Raw genomic sequence first — 23,775 nt, 5'->3', positions numbered from 1 at the left:
TACAGTGAGTCCTGCTGGCAACAGGATCACTGCAACGAGGGACTTAGGGGAGAAGAAGTGAACTCACCTGCGTGCAGGATGGATTGGCTTCTTGGCTACTGGACATCAGCTCCAGAGGGACGATCACAGGTACAGCCTGGATGGTCACCGGAGCCTTGCCGCCGGCCCCCTTGCAGATGCTGAAGTAAGAAGAGGTCCAGAATCGGCGGCAGAAGACTCCTCAGTCTTCTAAAGGTAGCGCACAGCACTGCAGCTGTGCGCCATTTTCCTCTCAGCACACTTCACACGGCAGTCACTGAGGGTGCAGGGCGCTGGGAGGGGGGCGCCCTGGGAGGCAAATGAATACCTATTTTGGCTAAAAATACCTCACATATAGCCTCCGGAGGCTATATGGAGATATTTAACCCCTGCCAGAATCCGTTAAGAGCGGGAGACGAGGCCGCCGAAAAAGGGGCGGGGCCTATCTCCTCAGCACACAGCGCCATTTTCCCTCACAGAAAGGCTGGAGGGAAGGCTCCCAGGCTCTCCCCTGCACTGCACTACAGAAACAGGGTTAAAACAGAGAGGGGGGGCACTAATTTGGCGATATGCTTATATATATATTAAGATGCTATAAGGGAAAACACTTATATAAGGTTGTCCCTATATAATTATAGCGTTTTTGGTGTGTGCTGGCAAACTCTCCCTCTGTCTCTCCAAAGGGCTAGTGGGTCCTGTCCTCTATCAGAGCATTCCCTGTGTGTGTGCTGTGTGTCGGTACGTGTGTGTCGACAGGTAGGAGGACGATGTTGGTGAGGAGGCGGAGCAATTGCCTGTAATGGTGATGTCACTCTCTAGGGAGTCGACACCGGAATGGATGGCTTATTTAGGAAATTACGTGATAATGTCAACACGCTGCAAGGTCGGTTGACGACATGAGACGGCCGACAAACAATTAGTACGGTCCAGACGTCTCAAAAACACCGTCAAGGGTTTTAAAACGCCCGTTTACTTTAGTCGGTCGACACAGACACAGACAGGGACACTGAATCCAGTGTCGACGGTGAATAAACAAACGTATTCCTTATTAGGGCCACACGTTAAAGGCAATGAAGGAGGTGTTACGTATTTCTGATACTACAAGTACCACAAAAGAGGGTATTATGTGGGATGTGAAAAAACTACCATAGTTTTTCCTGAATCAGATAAATTAAATAAAGTGTGTGATGATGCGTGGGTTCCCCCCGATAGAAAATTATGGGCGGTATACCCTTTCCCGCCAGAAGTTAGGGCGCGTTGGGAAACACCCTTTAAGGTGGATAAGGCGCTCACACGCTTATCAAAACAAGTGGCGGTACCGTCTATAGATAGGGCCGTCCTCAAGGACCAGCTGACAAGGCTGGAAAATATAATAAAAAGTATATACACACATACTGGTGTTATACTGCGGCCAGCGATCGCCTCAGCCTGGATGTGCAGAGCTAGGGTGGCTTGGTCGGATTCCCTGACTAAAAATATTGATACCCTTGACAGGGACAGTATTTTATTGACTATAGAGCATTTCTATATATGCGAGATGCACAGAGGGATGTTTGCACTCTGGCATCATGAATAAACGCGATGTCCATAACTGCCAGAAGATGTTATGGACACGACAGTGGTCAGGTGATGCAGATTCCAAACGGCACAGTATGGCCGTATACAGGAAGAGGACTTGTTTGGGGTCGGTCCATCGGACCTGGTGGTCACGGCAACTGCTGGAAAATCCACCGTTTTTTACCCTAAGTCACATCTCTGCAGAAAAAGACACCGTCTTTTCAGCCTCAGTCCTCTCGTCCCTATAAAATCATATCTGCCCAGGGATAGAGGAAAGGGAAGAAGACTGCAGCAGGCAGCCCATTCCCAGGAACAGAAGCGTTCCACCGCGTCTGACAAGTTCTCAGCATGGCGCTGAGACCGTACAGGACCCCTGGATCCTACAAGTAGTATCCCGGGGGTACAGATGGGAATGTCGAGACGTTTCCCCTTCGCAGGCTCCTGAAGTCTGCTTTACCAAGTCTCCCTCCGACAAGGAGGTAGTATGGGAAAAAATTCACAAGCTGTATTCCCAGCAGGTGATAATTAAATTACCCCTCCTACTACAGAAAAGGGGTATTATTCCACACTATATTGTGGTACTGAAGCCAGAAGGCTAGGTGAGACTTATTCTAAAAAAAATTTTTTGAACACTTACAAAGGTTCAAATTAAGATGAAGTCACTCAGAGCAGTGATAACGAACCAGGAATAAGGGGACTATATAGTGTCCCGGGACATCAGGGATGCTTACCTCTATGTCCCAAATTTGCCCTTCTCACTAAGGGTACCTCAGGTTCGTGGTGCAGAACTGTCACTATCAGTTTCAGACGCTGCCGTTTGGATTGTCCACGGCACCCTGGGGTCTTTACCAAGGTAATGGCCGAATTGATGATTCTTCTTCGAAGAAAAGGCGTCTTAATTATCCCTTACTTGGACGATCTCCTGATAGGGGCATAGTCCAGGGAACAGTTGGAGGTCGGAGTAGCACTATCTCGGATACTGCTACAATCAGCACGGGTGGATTCTAAATATTCCAAAATCGCAGCTGATCCCGACGACACGTCTGCTGTGCCTAGGGATGATTCTGGACACAGTCCAGAAAAAGGTGTTTCTCCCGGAAGAGAAAGCCAGGGAGTTATCCGAGCAAGTCAGGAACCTCCTAAAAACAGTGCATCATTGCACAAGGGTCCTGGTAAAAATGGTGGCTTCCTACGAAGCAATTCCATTCGGCAGATTTCACGTAAGAACTTTTCAGTGGGATCTGCTGGACAAATGGTCCGGATCGCATCTTCAGATGCATCAGCGGATAACCCAATATCCAAGGACAAGGGTGTCTCTCCTGTGGTGGTTATAGAGTGCTCATCTTCTAGAGGGCAGCAGATTCGGCATTCGGAATTGGATGCTGGTAACCACGGAGCCCAGCCTGAGAGGCTGGGGAGCAGTCACACAAGGAAAAAATTTCCAGGGAGTGTGATCAAGTATGGAGACTTTTCTCCACATAAATATACTGGAGCTAAGGGTAAATTTATAATGCTCTAAGCTTAGCAAGACCTCTGCTTCAAGGTCAGCCGGTATTGATCCAGTGGGAAAAACATCACGGCAGTCGCCCACGTAAACAGACAGGGCGACACAAGAAGCAGGAGGGCAATGGCAGAAACTGCAAGGACTTTTCGCTGGGCGGAAAATCATGTGATAACACTGTCAGCAGTTTTTCATCCCGGGAATGGAAACTGGGAAGCAGACTTCCTCAGCACGACCTCCACCCGGGAGAGTGGAAACTTCATTGAGAAGTTTTTTCCACATGATTGTAAACCGTTGGGAAATACCAAAGGTGGACATGATGGCGTCCCGTCTGAACAAAAAACGGGACAGGTATTGCGCCAGGTCAAGAGACCCTCAGGCAATAGATGTGGACGTTCTGGTAACACCGTGGGTGTACCAGTCGGTGTATGTGTTCCCTCCTCTGCTTCTCATACCTAAGGTGCTGAGAATTATAAGACGTAGAGGAGTAAGAACTATACTCATGGCTCCGGATTGGCCAAGAAGGACTTGGTACCCGGAACTTCAAGAGATGCTTACAGAGGTCTTATGGCCTCTGCCGCTAAGAAGGGACTTGCTTCAGCAAGTACCATGTCTGTTCCAAGACTTACCGCAGCTGCGTTTGTCGGCATGGCGATGGAAAGCCGGATCCTAAGGGAAAAAAGGAATTCCGGAAGAGGTCATTCCTACCCTGGTCAAAGCCAGAAAGGAGGTGACCGCACAACATTATCACCACGTGTGGCGAAAATATGTTGCGTGGTGTGAGGCCAGGAAGGCCCCACAAAGAAATTTCAACTCGGTCGTTTCCTGCATTTCCTGCAAACAGGAGTGTCTATGGGCCTCAAATTGGGGTCCATTAAGGTTCAAATTCGGCCCTGTAAATTTTCTTCCAGAAAGAATTGGCTTCAGTTCCTGAAGTCCAGAAGTTTGTCAAGGGAGTATTGCATATACAAACCCCTTTTTTGTGCCTCCAGTGGCACTGTGGGATCTCAACGTAGTTCTGGGATTCCTCAAATCACATTGGTTTAAAACCAGTCAAATATGTGGATTTGAAGCATCTCACATAAAAAGTGACCATGCTCTTGGCCCTGGCCTGGACCAGGCGAGTGTCAAATTGGTGGTTTTTTCTCAAAAAAGCCCATATCTGTTTGTCCATTCGGACAGGGCAGAGCTGCGGACTCGTCCCCAGTTCTCTCCCTAAGGTGGTGTCAGTGTTTCACCTGAACCAGCTTATTGTGGTGCCTTGCACCTACTAGGGACTTGGAGGACTCCAAGTTGCTAGGAGTTGTCAGGGCCCTGAAAATATGTTCCAGGACAGCTGGAGTCAGAAAATCTGACTCGCTGTTTATACTGTATGCACCCAACAAGTTGGGTGCGCCTGCTTCTAAGCAGGCGATTGCTCGTTGGATTTGTAACACAATTCAACTTGCACATTCTGAGGCAGGCCTGCCACAGTCTAAATCGGTTAAGGCCCATTCCACAAGGAAGGTGGGCTCATCTTGGGCGGCTGCCCGAGAGGTCTCGGCATTACAACTCTGCCGAGCAGCTACGTGGTCAGGGGAGAACACGTTTGTAAAATTCTACAAATTTGATATCCTGGCAAAAGAGGACCTGGAGTTCTCTCATTCGGTGCTGCAGAGTCATCCGCACTCTCCCGCCCGTTTGGGAGCTTTGGTATAATCCCCATGGTCCTTTCAGGAACCCCAGCATCCACTAGGACGATAGAGAAAATAAGAATTTACTTACCGATAATTCTATTTCTCGGAGTCCGTAGTGGATGCTGGGCGCCCATCCCAAGTGCGGATTATCTGCAATACTTGTACATAGTTACAAAAATCGGGTTATTATTGTTGTGAGCCATCTTTTCAGAGGCTCCGCTGTTATCATACTGTTAACTGGGTTTAGATCACAAGTTGTACGGTGTGATTGGTGTGGCTGGTATGAGTCTTACCCGGGATTCAAAATTCCTCCCTTATTGTGTACGCTCGTCCGGGCACAGTACCTAACTGGCTTGGAGGAGGGTCATAGGGGGAGGAGCCAGTGCACACCACCTGATCCTAAAGCTTTACTTTTTGTGCCCTGTCTCCTGCGGAGCCGCTATTCCCCATGGTCCTTTCAGGAACCCCAGCATCCACTACGGACTCCGAGAAATAGAATTATCGGTAAGTAAATTCTTATTTTTTGGGGGGTGGGTTGGGCTTCTGAAACGCTGACAGACCTCAAATAGATTTGCACCTGGCCTGTCCGGTGAGGATTTCTGTGCACTGCATGAGAATCTACAGATTTATTTACATTGCAAAGTGAGCAGGTTTTTCTGGAAACCTGGGTGGGTCTTGCCGTCTCTCCGTTTATTTGGTACAAAGCTCCGTGGGTTATACTGTAATATCCCCTTCATATCCCCTTACTCTGCTGATGGTGAAATGGTCGTTCTTCCAGTCACGGTCCCTGACTTTGGGCCTGATTCAGACACGCAGGCGGAGAGAAGTCCAGGAGACGGTTGCTGTTTTTTGCTGCCGCACCCTATTACCGCCCCCAAATGCTCCCTGACTGTAAATCATTTTGCAAATAAATCCTCTCGGCGACCGCCATTGCAGTGCAACTTTTACACATGCCCAATCAGCTGATAATCACTCAACTGTGAAAACATGGGGTTTGTGTTAACGAGGATTCCTCGTGTATGTAAACAAACCAAAGTTTTTCGAAAAATATATTTAGACCATCTTTTGTTGAGAAGGTTCCCGTTTAACCCATTCAGTTCTCTGTGTTTTTGTGTGACGGAAACTTTTCAGATATTTGTTCCAGGGGGCACAAGTTACACGGGCGTCCATTATTTCTACTGAGGTAATTAGCAGAAATGGGCCCATCCACCCCAAAGTCGGGCCTTTGGGTGCCCAAGCTGCTATTTCAGCAGCACGCCCAATACTTTAGACGCCTCTGAGTGGGATGCATTTGAGCGCACCCAAGTAACGAGCGCCTGCGGCTCTCGTGCCCATCTGCAGAGCAATTGACTATCGCACGTCGTGTGGCCATTACTGAAGTGCGCCCAAAACCAGTTGTTTTTCTGTGTGAATACTTCAGCATCTCAAGGTTTCCCATTTGCATTCCATTTAGTGTGCAATTAGTACAGTCACTATGAGGTGCTATGGGGAAAAGTGAAGCAAAAAGGATAAACACGCAGTAAAGTTTTTTTTGGAAACATGAAGAAATCCACATGAAATGGGATCAAATATTTGTTCAGTTTATTTCCTGCTTTTTCTTTTAAGTCGCTTCCACGACCAGTGGGAATTCTGGGAACCTCTTCCATAAATATAGATCTCAGGGTTCTTTCTTGTGCACAAGTTGCCTCCGTACCAGATCAAGCCTACAAGTGTCTACGGCCACGTGTGCGCTTGTTTGGCAGCAGACCAGTTTTTGTCCGGCCGTACACTCTGCGATTCTGCTGGGCCCGGTCTGACCGCCGAGCAGTAGGATCTTTGTCAGGCCTGGCCACACTCGTGGGCGGGCATATTGGATGTCAATGTTTTTTTTTTTTTATTGAATCTAGTTAGCATTACTTCAGTATCGCATTAAGGGGGTCATTCCGAGTTGATCGCTCGCTAGCAACTTTTTGCAGCGCTGCGATTAGATAGTCGCCGCCTATGGGGGAGTGTATTTTCGCTTTGCAAGTGTGCGAATGCCTTTGCAGCCGAGCGGTACAGTTTCTGAGTAGCTCTGGACTTACTCAGCCGCTGCGATCACTCCAGTCTTTTTGGTCCCGGAATTGACGTCAGACACCTGCCCTGCAAACGCTTGGACATGCCTGCGTTTTTCCAAACACTCCCAGAAAACGGTCAGTTGACACCAATAAACGCCCTCTTCCTGTCAATCACCTTGCGATCGACTGTGCGAATGGATTCTTCGTTAAATCCATCGCCCAGCACGATCCTCTTTGTACCCGTATGACATGCCTGCGCATTGCGGTGCATACGCATGCGCAGTTCTGATGAGTTTTAACATGACCGCAGCGCTGCAAAAAGTTGCTAGCGAGCGATCAATTCGGAATGACCCCCTTAGGCAGGTAATGGCTTTGTCCAAACTACCAGCATTGGAAATATAAAGCATACGGACAGTTCTGACAGTTTATATATTTTTTCCTCTTATCAAATGGGATTGTAAGCTCTTCCGCTTCACCAGTCATCGGTCTGACAAGATAGGGCTGCTGGGAGTGATGTCATCATTGCGATTCCCTCTTAGCGGGAGTGCTGACAATACTCCTTGTAAAAACTGGATGTTTCTGTTTCCAAGGTAGGTTCTCCTCCGACATTTGCTTGCCATTTGTGCTTGCATGTCGGCATCTGGCTCTCTCCTGCTCGCCCGGGCGTTCTCCCCTCGTTTGAACTGCATATTTTACAGCTTTTCTTTCCAACGTTAAGCAAGTGCCGCGTGGGGACTTTACAGCTTTTACTCCAAAAGGGGGGAGAAAGAAAAAAAACTTTGGGAAGTTGACGACAGTGGAAACAGACTGGCCACCTGGCAGAAACTATTTTCCAAGCTAGGAAGATCGTCCTACACTGGAGAATGCACAGCTGTGCATGACCGCTGTGTACCAGCTAGCAGATCCGTACGTTAGCACAGCTGGGCCAGTCTTTCAGTTAACGGTAATAAGATGTGGCTTGAGCTCCAATCGATGTGATTTTGGAATATATATATATTTTATTAATGGTCCGTATCATTAAGTGGTGGTAGTTTAATTTAGCATTAATGCCTCAATTTTCACCAGCGTTCTATCTGTGTAGAGTTTGTATGTTCTCAGTGTTTTGTGTGGGATTCAACCCACACTCCAAAAGCATATAATGTTCAAGAAGCAGAGGTATCAAACTTTGGAACGAGAAACTACCTACCGATCAGCTTCTAAGAGGGCAATTCATTTGTTACTATAATTCATGGGCACCCAACTGAGCAATTTATTTGCTCTGAGCGCCCATTAATTATTGCGCTTGTTGAACCCAAACACGCCGGGTTTTTTTGATCTCACAATCTCAGGAGGCTGCGAGAAGAAATGCGTCCTACCTCCGGCACTCGCCAACCAAACGGAACAGCAATTGAATTGCTCAGTTGGACGCCCACTAGTGACTGCCGTGGGGAAAAACAATTGAATCGCCCTGCAACCGTCCTTTTACAGGCTGTGTTTGAAAAATGACAGAAGCTGATTGGTTGTCACTCTTGTAGCTGTAACATCTTTGACGCAATTTCCTCCCCCCCAGTTAAACTGTTAACCATAGTGACTTCCAATTGTCTGCCATCTCCAGTGCTTCGGAGCCCTTGCTCTTACAATATTCTGTCTGTTGGGTTTTTTTTTCTTTATAAATGGGAATTGCCCTAATTACATTGTGAAGCCTGTTTCCTGTAATTAAGATCAAAGCAATGGTTCTCTCCCAGTCGTTCCGTTACAGCGCTTGTACAGTGAGAGTTCACTGAGGCATCAGCTTCCCCTTGGCTACGTCTTCGGCCTTGTTGTTCTGGCTGGGGTATAAATATCCCGGGATTGTATTGTTGTGATGCCTGTGCGCTATTTGTGTAACCAAATTGCAGGAATCTATATATGTTTATGTACTTTCAGTATTTTTGTGTGTGCGCTTTTTGAATGCGCAACTTTGAACGTGCCATACATTCGATGCAGCATGGGTGATGTGTATATATACCTGTCAGGTGCTGTAAGTATCCCTTTGGTTGTTCTTCTCACTCACTTTTCACCAGTTGTTGAATTATAGAGGGCAGTGGGGCATATGTATCAGAACATGGAGAGTGATAAAGTACCAACCAATCAGCTCCTAACTGTAAGGCCCAAACACACTTGCCGATAAAATGAGCAACGTGGCTCATTTTCCTCCTCCCTGAGCGATGTCGCTCATTTTATCGGCAAGTGTGTATGCCGCCAGCGACGACCGATGCGCGGCCCCACGGGTTGGCAACGATCGTCGCTGTCTGTAGGGCATGCATGCAGGATCTGGACTGTCGTCCGGGACCTGCATGCACGGCTGGCGGAGGTGTGACGTCACTGAGCGATATGAGCGGTCATATCGCTCAGTGTGTACAGTCGGCCACCGGCCGGGGACGAGAAACGTTAGACGACGTCGCTCATAGAGCGACATCGTCTAATGTGTGCGGACCTTAAGTTTTACAGGGTGTGTTTTGAAAAATGACCAGAGCTGATTGGCTGCTACTTTCTCTCTCCACTTTATTTTTCTCCAAGCTTTAAGACCTGTGCCCCAATGTGTGGCGCTTGGCGGTGGGGGTGTCACTCGCGGCTGGATGCAACAGTCGGGGTACACTTTGGCTGCACTTATACGAGACAAATTAAGATGACCAACTACTTAAAGGCTCAATATAAGATAGAGGCTTAAACGTGTGTAACCGCTATGGGGCAACCCTGTTGGGAAATGAACTTTCGCCACTTGGCCCGTTTCGTAGATCTGAGATTTGCCTTGGGCCATGTTGTAACTTGTTGCGCCCTTGATCTTGGCCAGTGAGACTGAGGGGGTCAGGAGGTCTCCAGACTCTGAAGATGTAACCAATTAGAGATTTGTATTTTGGAGATAAAAGTAGAGAGAGGATGAAGCTGGGAGACTCAGGGTTAAGTGGAAATATTGTATTGGCAAACTGCTGGATGAAATAGAACTATTTTATTTTCTTGGTGACAGGGCAGATTCTGCGGTAGAAATTATGGCAAAACCTAGTTAGGCAAGTGTAGGGATGGACTGGGGGCAAGAAATGGCCTAGATCTTCCTTGTGCGCGCACATGGAGAAAAGCGTGCCGCGAGTCACTGGCCATAGTGACCCTTTTGCCCTAAGTTGACCCGGGATGGAAGGATAGAGTCCCTGCTGTTGTCTGTTTATAGTAAATATCCAAGTAAGTATGATGCGATGAGTGGTCACTTTGACAGTGAGGGGCTAGAGCACCTTCTAGAAGATAACCGCTAGAATCTCTTTTGTTGCTATGGGCAACACATTGCCACTTCTAAAAACCTGCACTTTTTAGTAAACATACACCTATGTGCCTTAGCTTTGGTATGAGATGTTGTTGGGGGAGGACTTCTAATGAAAATAAAGTGTTGAGATTGATTGAACTTTATGGGGGAGATGTACTAAGCCTGAAAAGTGATAAATATCACTGTGATAAAGTACCAGCCAATCGGCTCCTAACTGCCATGTTACAGGCTGTGTTTGAAAAATGACAGTTAGGAGCCGATTGGCTGGTACTTTATCACAGTGATATTTATCACTTTTCAGGCTTAGTACATCTGACCCTATATCTGTCTAGCGCAGACACAGTGAGAGCTGGAGGGAGGCCCCGTCCAATCCCTCTCCCTCACAGCTCTCTCTGGCTGCCTCATGTCCAAACAGGACCCCCCTCCAACCAGGATATACAGATGTAAGGACCATTCACTCCTATCAGTGCCTATAGCCAGAGATCATGCGTAAAGTGTTTTGCCCGCTTGTTGTGTGGCATAATTCTTACTGCCCTTTCTTTTTACGGCTGCTACCCCTAAATTGGACACCTTGCCAAAACCATATTTTCGACCACAGTGATCAGTTAAAGAGTGGCTGCAACACACAGTGAATTCAGCCATTTTGTGGTCTGGGCCTCTATACAGAATGCATAGGAACCAGCCAACATCCATGAGGCACCTGATGAGGAATATGTGAATTGAGGCTGCATCTTCAGGTCTTTATTCCCTGCCCACAAAATGGCTGCCGCCTTGCTATGTAGCCGACTCATGCTTCCTTCTATTGTGTTTACTGGTAATTCCAGAAGTACAGTCGGTGGTAGGATTTCATTTATTTAGTTGCAGGTTTAGCAGTGATCTAGTTGCATCTGTGTAATCCTATAATCTTTTTTTATTTCTTCACAGCTGTGTAAAAGTTGAGGAGCATCAGGCGGCTGATATTGACCTCTACCATTGTCCAAATTGTGAGGTACTTCACGGACCCTCCCAGTGTAAGTATACACTTTAAGTACATACATCTGAGTTGCACCATTTTGTATTTATTTTTTTAAATTTAATCCAACACCGCTATTTTAAGTCTAGCTTGTTCTGCAGTCACTGCCATCAAACCTGACCACTCAGAGTCAGACAATTTATGAACTGAACCAATGCAGGGTCTATAAATCCACTGGGAAGTATGAGGGGCTAAGTGCCACCTCACTGATGTCACCAAGTTGTTCAAAATGGCTGCCTCCTCTATGCGTAGGTGATGAGGGTATCCTGTTACTTATGTGTGTAATGTAGCTTGTTGTGTGCTTTACCTGCATTATGTCAAATTAGGGAAATTTGTAATTTATTTATTCCTCTTTGCAATCTTAGGCCCAGATTTATCAAGCCTTGGAGAATGATAAATTGCACGGTGATAAAGCACCAAACCAATCAGCTTCTAACTGTAATTTTTCAAGCACAGCCTGTAACATGGCAGTTAGGAGCTGATTGGTTGGTACTTTATCACCGAGCAAATTTTACACTCTTCAGTGCTTGATAAATCTGGGCCTTAAAGTTTGGTTTTGGCGTTAACTGTTTTTTATTTCCTAAAGTCTTAGGAATTCATATAAAAAAAATGAAAGTTTTTTTTTTTATTGCCCTGGGCAGTACAATATTTTTATACTGCGTTCTATGGATCGCTCTCGTGCCCCCGAGCTTCATTTAGGCGTTTATTGGATGTCGCAGAAACAGGCAGCCAGTCTCCCAGCATAAGCCGCTTTCCTCCGACAGTGACTCAATCCGACAGACTCGCTCAGCCAGGCGTGCGGCTGCAGATTGACTTTAAACCCTGCGTGATTTTTTTATTTTTCTGGATGAACAATAGTCCCTATTATTATTCACCCCCAGATCGGGGGCAGTCCAAAAATGATAATGCAGCGTCTTTTTTACAGCGAGAGGCCGCATACAGATGTGGCGTTTTGTATAATAATTATACACTGTCTCTTTACTCTGGCTACAAATCGCTGCTGCTGGAAAGCAACAATTGTTTAAACGCTCCTTGTAAAATAGAGCGTTTAAGTTACAGTATATATGTTATTACCTTGTGATTTAGTGGTAAGCTACTGTTTCTTTCTCTCTTTATGATGATGTGTTTGCTCTTTGCGATGACAGTAATTATTCTGACCTGAAACGAGAGTTTATCATGTGTTTGCCCTGTGGCAGATGAAAACATGCAAGGACAATGCGAGTTCCCTGATTACAAACCATTCTGGTATTTAAATACCCGCATGCTCAATGAGACTTTCTCTCAGCTATAAGCCGTCTTCCGTGCTAAATGGATTTCCAAACTGGTGCGAGCTGATAAAACATCCCCCGGGAAACACAAGTCACTGGGATATTTTTTTGTATTTTTTTTTTGTTAATGCGAGGGGGAAAAAAAGTGGTTTATTCGAATCTCAACGTAATAGAAGATCTTAATGGCATCAGCCACGTAATGTGGATATCTGCTGGAGAGCCAGACAGTCTGCTTTCCCTTTTTTAAGTAAAATTGATTATTGTGGGAGGTTAAGCACTTCGCTCTGAAACCGGGATTCGCTGTAATGGAGAGATAACTGGCTCATTGATCCTGTGACATGTCGGGCGGTGGCTGTCCCGAATGACATGAATTAATGTGCCCTGTGTCTGTTTTATCATTTTAGTAATTCGATCCACGAGGAAGAGACATTTGAATGCGTTTTCGTTTCACTGTAATGAGGACGGTCGTAATGCAGATTCCTCTCACAGTCGCGCTTTCTCACATATGGTGCTTTGCCCACGTAGGCGGCCATAGTTTGCATTGACCATGAAGGCATTCATACTTACAAACACAAGAAAAGCCTTTTTATTTTGTATATTAATGTATACCTGTCATTTACATGCAGTGGAGGTAGCCATTTTGTCAGCTGCATAAGAGTTACAGTGTAGATAATCCGTTCACTATGAACTTATGATATCACAGGTGTGGCCATTTTGTTTGTTTTTTTGTCTGGAACCATTATATATGACATTGCAGCCTTTCGGTTTTCTAGGAACCAATGAAATCAAAGTCTTGGTTCATGCCGTCACAGGAAACCAGTGGCATGAGTTGGTTTTTGCCATCACAGGAACCTGTGACATCACCAAAAAACTTCATGCCATCAAAGCAATCAGTGACATCACTACATTAGCACATGAGCTGGTGACATCACAGGAACTAGTGACATGGAGATACGTCATATCAACATAGAAACTAGTGACATCATGGAGATACTTGATGCCGTCCCAGAGACCAGTGACATCATTGAGTTACTCTGTGCTATAATAAGGGCTCAGTAACATCACTGTGTTGCTTCATGTAATCATAGGAACCAATGACATTGTGTTTTCTCATGAACCTTTGTTAGGCCTGCAAAATGGCTGCCTCCATTATTTTTTGTAGATGCCTTGGTGGACATTTTATGATGTAGCTAATGCCCACAACCTGGAAAACGGTTATCCTGCTGTATAGCAGTAGCCTATTTCACCAAAGAAAGCAAAAGATGGGCTCTGACTGAGGCGGGAAACATTTTGTTCCTGCACAGCTTCTTTGCTGCAGGCCTTACTTCAAGCCCAGAATGAAGGGTTGGGGGTGGGGTATAATTCCACATAACAGGGCCATCTTGGTGGGTCTGGAATACATAACAAAAACAAGTGTCTCCTTTTTAGGAAGATGTGCTAAGCCTTGGAGAGAGGGAAAGTGAAGAGAGAGAGGTGTCTATTCATGAAGCAATGAAAAGAGTGCAGAAGTGAGCCAGTGTAGAAATTGCCCATGGCAACCAATCAGCATTGAAGTAACGTTTATAATGTGCATACTGCACAATTGTACGGAGCAGCTGATTGGTTGCCATGGACAACTTCTCCACAGGCTCACTTCTCCACTCTTTTCACTGCTTCATGAATAGACCCCAAAGTACCAATCAATTGGCTCAGAATTGTCGCTTTCAAACACAGCCTGTAACATGCCAGTTTATTGGTTGATACTTTATCTCTCTCCGCTTTATCACTCTCCAAGGCTTAATACATCTGCCTCTTGAGTCGTTTACAATGTTTCTGTTGCGTCACCGGTCCCTTTTCTTGATGCACAGGAAATGATCTATTACTCCTGAGGACTAAAGTTACAAGTTTTTAACTATATTTATCATCCATTTCCTGGGCAGGAAACCACGGACTCATTAGGCCTTTTTATAAAAGACAAACAACCCCCCCCCCCCCTCCCCCCCCGCCACCACCACCACCACCACTAAAATGCAAAGATAAAACTTTTCCAAAAAGGATATCGCGAAGGAAGACGTGTATTTCCTACAGTGAATGTTGTGCCGAATGTATGTTTCTTTCAGTACATCAGACAGATGAGAATGTTCTGTAGCGAGACCTTGCAATCTGGTTGTACGGTACCACGTATATAGAGTAGGGGTGAAATGTGTGTGCACAAGCCATTTATTTCATTGGAGCTTGCAGAATGGATGGTCTGGCTATGCAGCCTATAAAGTCTCTGTAAGCTAGTCACATCATTGACACTAATGGCATGAAGTGGCTCAAAATGGCCACTTCCATTGTGAGTAGTAGGCATGATCCACGAGACCCCAGCTGGGGTTTGCTAGGCGTCCCACACATGGAGGCATACTAAGATGATGACGTGTAATAAGCATTCTATAGTAACCTGTGTCTACCTGACGTTCCTAATACTGGCTTGTGGTATTGTATTTTAGGGGGAGATGTCTCAAAGCTTGGAGAGAGATAATGTACCGACCAATCAATCAGCTCCTAACTGCCATGTTGCAGGCTGTGTTTGAAAATGATAGTAAGGAGCTGATTAAGTGGCACTTTAATCTCTCTACTTTATCTCTCCCCAAGCTTTTGTAAATCTCCCCCTAAGTTCAGTTCTCCCCATATTAAAAGACAAAGTCGTACCATTATCAAGTTTCTAAATTAGTTCTGAGCTTCCATTTAATGTCACGCTGTGCTGTAAAACAGGTGTGTACAGGGGTGGCAATAGATGCAGATTAACAGCTGGAATGGGGGTGAGCCGTCTGGACAGCTGATTCATCTAAATCATTGGAGACCTATTAAACATGTCAGCTTGGATTATCCGCTGCTCTGGTCATATATAGACAATTCCTCTAAGCCTTTGGCCCTCCAGCTGTTCTTGAACTACACATCCCAGCATGCCCTGCAACAGTTTTAGCATGGCCAAATAGCAAAACTGTAGCAAGGCATGCTGGTATGTGTAGCTTAACAGCAGCTGGAGGGCCGAAAGTTCCCCATCCCTGCTCTAAGCCTTGGGTCTTCAACCTGTGGCCCTCCAGCTGCTGTGAGACTACACATCCCAGCATGCCCTGCCACAGTTTTGCTATTAAGGTATGTTAAAACTTAGGCAGGGCATGCTGGGATGTGTAGTTCCACAGCAGCTGGAGGGCCACAGGTTGAAGACCTGTGCTCTAAGCCATAGCACCAAAAAAATGTTCAGTTGCCCAAAACAGAAGGGTCAAGTTGACCCTCTTTACTAGCACATGCCGCCCCCTCTCTTCACAACATGACTTTCACCTGCACTGGCGACTTTTGCAACGTTAGCGTTTCACCTCATGTGTTGTTATCGCTGAGTGACCTCTGCCTTCCCAGCTGATTGCCTTTAGCTATTAATGGTCCTTTAACTTCTGCATTGTGTTAATTTTTTTGCAATCAATTGAATGCTTCACGCTGAGCTGGCGTTGGAGGCTTTCAGCAGACGGTACACTAAGGTGTGATAATGATGTTTCAGAATAAAATTAAAAAAAAAAGTTACTCCTGTGTTTGACTTTTGGAGGATTCGGGCCCCAGGCACTTAACCTCCTGTGTACCTTGACCTGAGTTTGCTTTATCGAATGAACTGTTTTAACTCAAAAAATCTCTTGTTCTGGGAGCTGCGGTGCAGAGTGACACAGGATTAAATTACCCTCGTTTAACTCCCCGGCGCCAGCGTGTGTAAATGCTTGCAACGGGCCGGGTGCCAAGAAACAGACTACCAGCAGAAAGAGGCCATCGTAGGGTTGTTGTTGTTTTTTTTTTACCTCACTTTGTTTTTTTTTTTTTTTTTTTAATTATAAAATTACATGTTGGGTGAGGTCACTGAAACCGCTGCTGTTCGCCGTGCTCCCCTATACCCTTCCCAAACACACAGTAGCCTGCTTACACGGACAATGTGTAGTTTTATACCAGCTACTTGTTCGGCTGTTGAAATGTTATGACCGCCCCTCTCAAAACGAATTCCCTCAATCACCGCGTACAATAGGACTTATTAGACTTAGTAGTACAAAGTTATATTTGCACGAATACGAGTAAAGCCGGACTTAATCGGCTCTCCGTGGCAAAGCATGCTGGGAATGTGTAGCTGCGGGAGAGGGATATTGTCGCCTTGCCCGGCCCAATAAATTAGAGGAGAATCTTAGTGTAGACGGAAGTGTTTTGGCTATTTGGAAATGTTTTAATGTCCTTCCTAGTTTGCATTCAGCAAAACGAAAGCTAAATCGGTCAGTAGTGGCGGCCATTTTGTGGTCTGAACCAATATCTGTGAGAACGTGTTGATTAGTGACATAAATTAATGCGTCAATGAGTTTGTAAGTTCTTGAGATGCATTCTCATGAGCCTACAAAATGGCTACTACCGCTTATGTTGATAGTGTTTCAGGTGATTATTATGACCAGTCTTCGCACCGACGTGGCAATTATTTCCCTCATGTCACACCAGACGGTACAAAACGCTCACCTCTGACTGTTTGTGGAATATCACAGTATAATCCTTATGTAAGGGCTCATTGGCCTTTGCAGGGTGGAAAAATGCTAAACTACGGATTAAGGGGTCAATTCATGAAGCAGTGAAAAGTGTGGAGAAGTCCGCCTGTGGAGAAGTTGCCCATGGCAACCAATCGGCTGCTCTGTACAATTGTATAGTATGCAAATGATAAATGTTACTTCAATGCTGATTGGTTGCCATGGGCAACTTCTCCACTGGCTCACTTCTCCACACTTTTCACTGCTTCATGAATAGACCCCGAAGTATTAAAATTTGTGTATGAGAACGGAGTGTTACCCTTTTGTCAGCCAGAACGCATCTTCGGCTGCACACAACAAGCTGATAAATTAAATATTAATACAAGGTATTTTATTATGTACACCATGTAGAACACGCATCATTGGGTGCATACAGTAATGTACAGATAAAAGGACGGGTGCTGATGGAAATCCCAAATGTCTTAGAGTGATTTTGAGAATGAAACATCAATAATTTGTTCTCTATTCTCTCTCCTAAGTTCTTAGTGCGCTCTTAAATCTGCACTGCCCCCTACTGGAAGTCTGTTTGAAATAACTGCAAGCTACCCCCAACACTCACCAGTACCTACCAGCGGGTCATTACTCAACTGTGGGACTGTGCTGGTGCCCATGGCTCCTCCATTCTGGTTTATCTTCACTTATCAAAGATGACCAACATAGAGGTTATAGATATCATTCTAAGGGGGCGATCCAGTTCTCGGCGATGTGCGGCTGTGCACCTCCCCGAGAATCACAGTGCCCCATCGTCGCACATTCTCCTGCGCTGCTCTGTATGTTGCAAGGGAAAATGTGCGATGTTGGTGGTCGTGAAGTGTCGGCGTTCTGACCGTTTCTCCAACACTTTGCGGCCTTCGCTGCTAATTGAATTGCCCCCTTAGTTTTTATTAGATCATATACAATGGTGTGAACAAGTAAAAGGTTTTATTAGGGTAATTTTTTTTTTTTTTGGATCACTTAACATTCACTGCCACATCACTACAGTTCTCCCAACTGCGTACAGTGGCGGAGAGCTAAACCGCTATTCATAAGTGTCACATTCTTTCTGGTCCAGATTTATCAAACCTTGGAGAGTGCTAAATTGCATGGTGATAAAGCACCAACCAATCAGCTCCTCTCATTTTTCAAACACAGCCTGTAGCATTGCAGTTAGGAGCTGGTTGGTTGGTACTTTATCACCGTGCAATTTATCACTCTCCAAGGCTTGCTAAATCTGGGCCTCTGTGAGAAGCGGAATCTGCTGTTTCATGGACACTCGCTAGGCCCAACAATTGGCCAACCTCTCACTGTAGGCAGTGGCAGGTGGATTTTTATTGTAATTCTTGCAACCATACGGTCAACCGGTGAAATGTCTCATCCTAGTGATGTTCAGGTCAACAAACTAAGAATGGAATGTGTAATAATAGCCTCTGCTGACATTATGTTGGCTATTATGGCGTTTTGGGTGCCATTGTCTTATAATGTAAAGCCCCATTGGTTGAACAAAGAGCGTTCATGGAAATAACCCACAGGTTCTCAAACTTGGTCCTCAGGCCCCCAAACAGTTCATGTTTTCCAGGTCTTCTCACAGAATCACAAGTGTACAAATTCGTTCCACCTGTGGACTTTTTAAAATGTGTCAGTGAGTAACCTGTACACCTGCTAGGTGACCTGGAAAACATGACCTGTTTGGGGTTCTGAGGACAGGGTTTGAGAACCAGTGATGTAAACTAATCTAAAGAAAATTTAAAGCGGCGACACTATGTAAAGCAAAATGCGTTGCACTTTACTTTGTATAGTTTTGCCGCTTTAAATTTCCTGCTTTTAAACACACTGAGAGCAGCAGGTTTTTCATGCCGCTGCTTAGTAAATTTGCTCCTTGGAGTTCACTGTCTCAGCCATCTCAAAAGCTTCTAGCACGTAGATCTTAGACAAAACCCTGTGTTTTTAGATTGATCCTGCTATGAAGGGGACAGAGGACCATTGCTGTGTCTCCATTTTTCACCTACAACTAATTGGCACCAGGTTAGCTAGCAGTACCTATCTGATATTACCTGCTGCAGAGTCTGTAGGCGAAACGCGCCAGTATGCTCCTAGAACCATGGTAGCTAGCAGAATGATCAGCATTGGCACTTTCAACTATTGTATAAATTTATGTTGGTTTCTTCTACACGTATGTCGAATGGATGAACAGGTAGGGGCCCCCTGAAGCTTCCTTTTACACTTTTGACTTTTGCAGATGGAGGAATTCTTCACGTTGCCAAGCATTTTCGCGAACATGTATGTTTTCATGATTCTGTTGCCCTGAATATAGAGGAATAATGATTCTAACTGGACCTAAAACATTTACTGTACATGCTCTTGGCCTTGTAACATCACTGCAGTTAAAACTAAAAAAAAACTCTTTTGAAATTGTACAACGCTAAAAACTTTTATTTTCCCTCAATTAAGCGCCTTAAGAGCAGAACGGAGGGGAGATTGCGATCACGGAGTACTGTGGCGGTAACGGAAAGATGACAAAGCCAGGAAGAGGAAATGAGATGTTCTACTTCCTCTGTCTCTGCCGCAACGTCATTGTCCTCCGTTACTCCGTAGGGCGCCATGATCTAGCTCCGTCTCTGCTCTGGTTGTACAGTCTTATGACGGGAATGGAGGAATAAATATGGCAGATGGCTCATGACCGGAGCCTGATCTAGAATTTAAAGGTTTAAATGGTCTTATTATGTTAAGGGGAAAACGCAGGGTGTGGTATGATTTGTCGACAATCAGAATGTCAGCAATTGACATAGCGTCGACCTGTTCTTTATGCCGACATTCCTAGCCTTAATTTGGTGCGTCGATATTTTGAACACGACGACATTGTAACTACGGGCCTAATTCAGACCTGATCATAGATGTGCGAGAACTCACATCTACAGTCAATTTCTTTGACATGCGGGGGGACGCCCAGCACAGGGCTCTGCGCCGCATACCAGATCCTGCCCCCCCCCTGCACTCATGCAAAAGCATCGCACGGCGGGCCTCCAGTAGTCCGGACCGCGCCTCTAAAATGGACGCCCCCATCCCATCCCCCTCCAGCTCGGCCTTCTCTGCATAACATTTATGAAAAACTGTAAATTTTAAGTTTTTTTTACAAATGTGTTCTTTTCCTACAGTCACTGCCGCAACCGTCACTGGCTACTGCATACCTATAATGTTCTCATCACTGCGGTGTCTGTTATTGTCACTTGTCTCAGCGGCACATCTGTCAGTCTGCAACTTGTGTGTGTTGAATTACACTATTTGTGTAATGGTCTTGTGTGCCTTTTTTTTTTTTTGGAGATCTTTGGGGTCGATTCAATTCTCCGACAGTTGAATAGCGCCGGGAATTAGCTCCAGGTGCTATTCAGTACACCGCCAAGTCACTCAATTGTCGGGAATTCTTCTCTCACCCCCGGGGGATGCGAGAGGAAATCCGACAATAGTGCGGCCGGCGGGAGGCTGATTCTGCCGGGAATTGGCATTGCGGCGGGGAGTTAAGTCGGAGAATGCCCGTTCTCCCGACAAATCCGGGAGAACGTGCATTCGCCGACTTAACTTGAGCTGAATTGAATAGCGACGGGAGCTAATTCCCGGCGCTATTCGACTGTCGGAGAATTGAATCGACCCCTTTGTGTACTGTACCTGTTATGTAGTTTTGAAAACAATCTAACATTACAACGTGCTTAAAAGTCTAATTGCAATGTATTAGACAAGTAGCGAAATGCGTTGCCTTGACCACATTGGCCAATAGGGTTCTCACAGACCATTGCTTGTACAACAGAGGTTGATGAAGACTTCTGAGAAGCTGCCGCAATAGATGTTTGGTGGGCCGCATGCAGCCCATAATCTGCAGTTTGGACAGACTTTTCAAGGTGTGGCGGCTGGTTTAACGTGGGTCCTTTCTCATTCGTGATCTGTCTCCCCTAACGAACTCTTGCAGCGTCTGTGCCGATCTGTTATCGCTTTGCTGAAACACCGTGTCCGTTCTTCACCCGTGCGGGGATGGTTAGTCATCACTGCTTTACAGATGGACTGTAATGAGCACAGCTGCCACTTTAAATGTGTAAGACTGTTGTGTAGAACATCAGTTTGCGAACAAGCGTCCATCAATTTGGTGATCAGCCAAGTGGAAAGAGATGTTGACGCCTGTGTGCTCTCCACAGCGAGTCCTGTTTACCAGATCCCATGGACTTGTGATTAAACCACCCTCCCACGGTGAAGCCGGCCGTTTTCTTTCGACGGAACCAATATTCTTGAGCGTGCAGCCTATGAATTAATTGGGAATGACACTGTACAACGGGTATGGATTAAAAGGTAACCAGTGTCCAGATAGACAGTCGACGCTAGAAGGTCGACACAAGTTTTTTTGCGTTAGTTTAACTCTAACCCTCCCCCTGGTGCCTAACCCTAAATATCTTAGAAAAATCATGTGTCAACCTTTTGAATGTTGACTATTTAACTCTATGTTCCATCTGGATACTGTAACTACACCCAGCACCACATGTGTGTTGATCACACTGTTGATACCCCAGTTCTTATGTGCCATAGTTGGTGCTCCCGGATGGTTGCCCTGTGGCACAGACCCCTTCACCACTTCTTGCTGTGCTGCTGCATTATGATGTAAGTCAGGCCCACCTCTCCCATTGTAGAAGTCTGCTGAGCAGTAGATTCTGCCCCGAATCTCCTCACTCCTGCGAGAATGCCGTGCTCCACTGACCAATCAGTGGACCCTGTCAGCTCTCCCGCAGGACGCAGGAGATTAATATCACTTTGCTCCGTTACTGCGAGATAGGTTGCAGATAGAAGACATACAATTTGAGCCATCAATGCTTCGTGAAACGTTCTCCTTCCAGTTTGCTTAGGAGGTCAATCAGAAGAGGTTACAATTAGCTCTTAATTTAAATATGGATTTTTTTTATTCTAGTACAGATTTGTTGGAGGTTATTCTTTATTCCATTTATTATTATTATTATTACTATTATTTCTTTTATTTTATGTATTCTTTTAAACCCTTTGCCGCTTCCTCCTCAAGCTTTTTGTAGTAGTTTTGTCTTTTAAGAAGCAATACGCATTGTATTGCTGTATAAGATTGACGCCGGATTAAGGGCCCCATACACTAGAATCATATGTCTTGAGGCTGAAGTCGGAGGCGATTTCCCTTGAACTCTCCCGGGAGCTTCCCAGGAGTGGTTCCACACGATTCCATACGATTTGGTACATTTTGCATGCGATATATCGTATGCGATCCAAGCCATGCCTGCGGGAACAGACATATCACGAGTGCAGCAGTAACGATCTAGGGGAGCCGATCCGACCCTCACGGGAACGCGCATCGGATACACCTCCAAAATGCCCGATTTCACCCGATATATCGGCCCGAATGCCCGAAATTGGATGAAATCGGGCATTATCGTTCTAGTGTATGGGGCCCTTGACACAGTATAGATCTGGCTCTCACCAATTGACCTTTAAACCCTGAAAAAGGCTTGAAATATTGTTTCCAGCAAAGGTCCAGCAAACAAATTTAAAAAAAAATTAAATACCCTGTCTGTCTACCCCTCCCCTTTAGAATGTAAGCTCTCACGAGCAGGGCCCTCTTCCCTCATGTGCTTATCCTTTGTCTTACTTTAATAATCTTCAACTGCACCACATCCAGCAGTCTTCTGCCACCTGATACTTATTCCAGTGTCATCTGCTGATGTAACTATATTTAGTTGCTGTTTTCCTGTTTGATTATTTGTTTATGTACTCTGTAATTGGGCGCTGCGGAACCTTCGTGGCGCCATATAAATAAAGGATAATAATAAATAATGATAAAATTAATCACTGCCTAGATACAGCAGTTACCAAATACACCCAAGTGACCAGTGATCCTGTGAAGAATTCCCCATCTGCAGATTCCTTGTTTAATCGGTTTCCCTTGTGTTTTTGGCCGAGTGTCACAAGGCGTTGGGGGGTCCCTTCCTGTTTTCTCTAACCCTTGTTTCCACCTACTAATGTGTTGTCACTGTCTCCCCCTAGTGAAGAAGAGAAGGAGCTGGCATCGACATGATTACACGGAGGCAGATGATGGTTCAAAGCCAGTCCAGGCTGGAACGAGGACTTTCGTACAGCAGCTGCGAGCGCGATCCTTCCCCAGGTACGTACGGTGACGCCAGTATTCAAGGGCTGGGGTAACCGGTCTGTTCTGCACCGGCTTCCGGTGCTAAGTCGCCCAAGGGTGCAGTTACCTTGAGATACTGTGTTACTTTAAAAAAAAATATTACAGGGTGTTTATGGAAACAAAAACTTACCAATTAAATTTGCTGTAATGACCAGCAGAGAGCGCTCTCCTTTCCAAACCCTCTGTTCATAAGTGGCTTCCAAAAGCTAGGAATGACCTGTCTACTTAGAACGTTTGATAAATCTCCCCCCCCTTGAGTTTTGGCCAGGGCATTGTGATCTTAAGCTGTGCCACATTGTTGAACCTCTTAAAATAATTTTAACGCGGTGACTTTTGCAGCGCCGATGAGATTCTGTTGCGGATGAATGGCAGCCAGCTGACGCAGAGGTACTTGGAAAAGCATGGATTTAATCAACCGATTATGGTGCCGCAGCTGGACGACCTAGGTCTCAGACTACCACCTCCCAAGTTCTCAGTGATGGATGTGGAGCGCTGTGTCGGTAAGGATTTTACTTTATGCAACAAGCTGGGAGTAGTCACTCTCTCTTAGTAACTTTCATTTTTCTGTGAATGATCTGTACATCATTGTTCTGTTGCCATTTTTTTTATATATCTCCAGCATGCTTACAGTTGGTCATATGGGCATGCGCTATTCTGCATTGTATACTTACTGTACTATTGCCAATGAGCGACACATGTTATATA

General features: G+C 45.6%; 1 protein-coding gene across 4 annotated transcripts in view; it reads left to right on the top strand.

The window, feature by feature from the left end:
* The window catches only part of KDM7A (lysine demethylase 7A), a 141,590-nt gene that overhangs the window by 71,078 nt on the left and 46,737 nt on the right, over window positions 1–23,775 (top strand). For all 4 annotated transcript variants that reach the window (XM_063928943.1, XM_063928942.1, XM_063928941.1 and 1 more), the window contains exons 2-4: window positions 10,987–11,072; window positions 22,929–23,046; window positions 23,410–23,570. In XM_063928943.1, coding sequence (XP_063785013.1) covers window positions 10,987–11,072; window positions 22,929–23,046; window positions 23,410–23,570 — 365 coding nt within the window. The remainder of the gene's footprint in view (window positions 1–10,986; window positions 11,073–22,928; window positions 23,047–23,409; window positions 23,571–23,775) is intronic.

The sequence above is a fragment of the Pseudophryne corroboree genome, chromosome 6 (assembly GCF_028390025.1).
Source record: "Pseudophryne corroboree isolate aPseCor3 chromosome 6, aPseCor3.hap2, whole genome shotgun sequence".
In the NCBI taxonomy this organism is placed as follows: domain Eukaryota; kingdom Metazoa; phylum Chordata; class Amphibia; order Anura; family Myobatrachidae; genus Pseudophryne; species Pseudophryne corroboree.
Note: the sequence above shows the minus strand (reverse complement) of the source record. Positions and strands in the feature narration are given on the sequence as shown.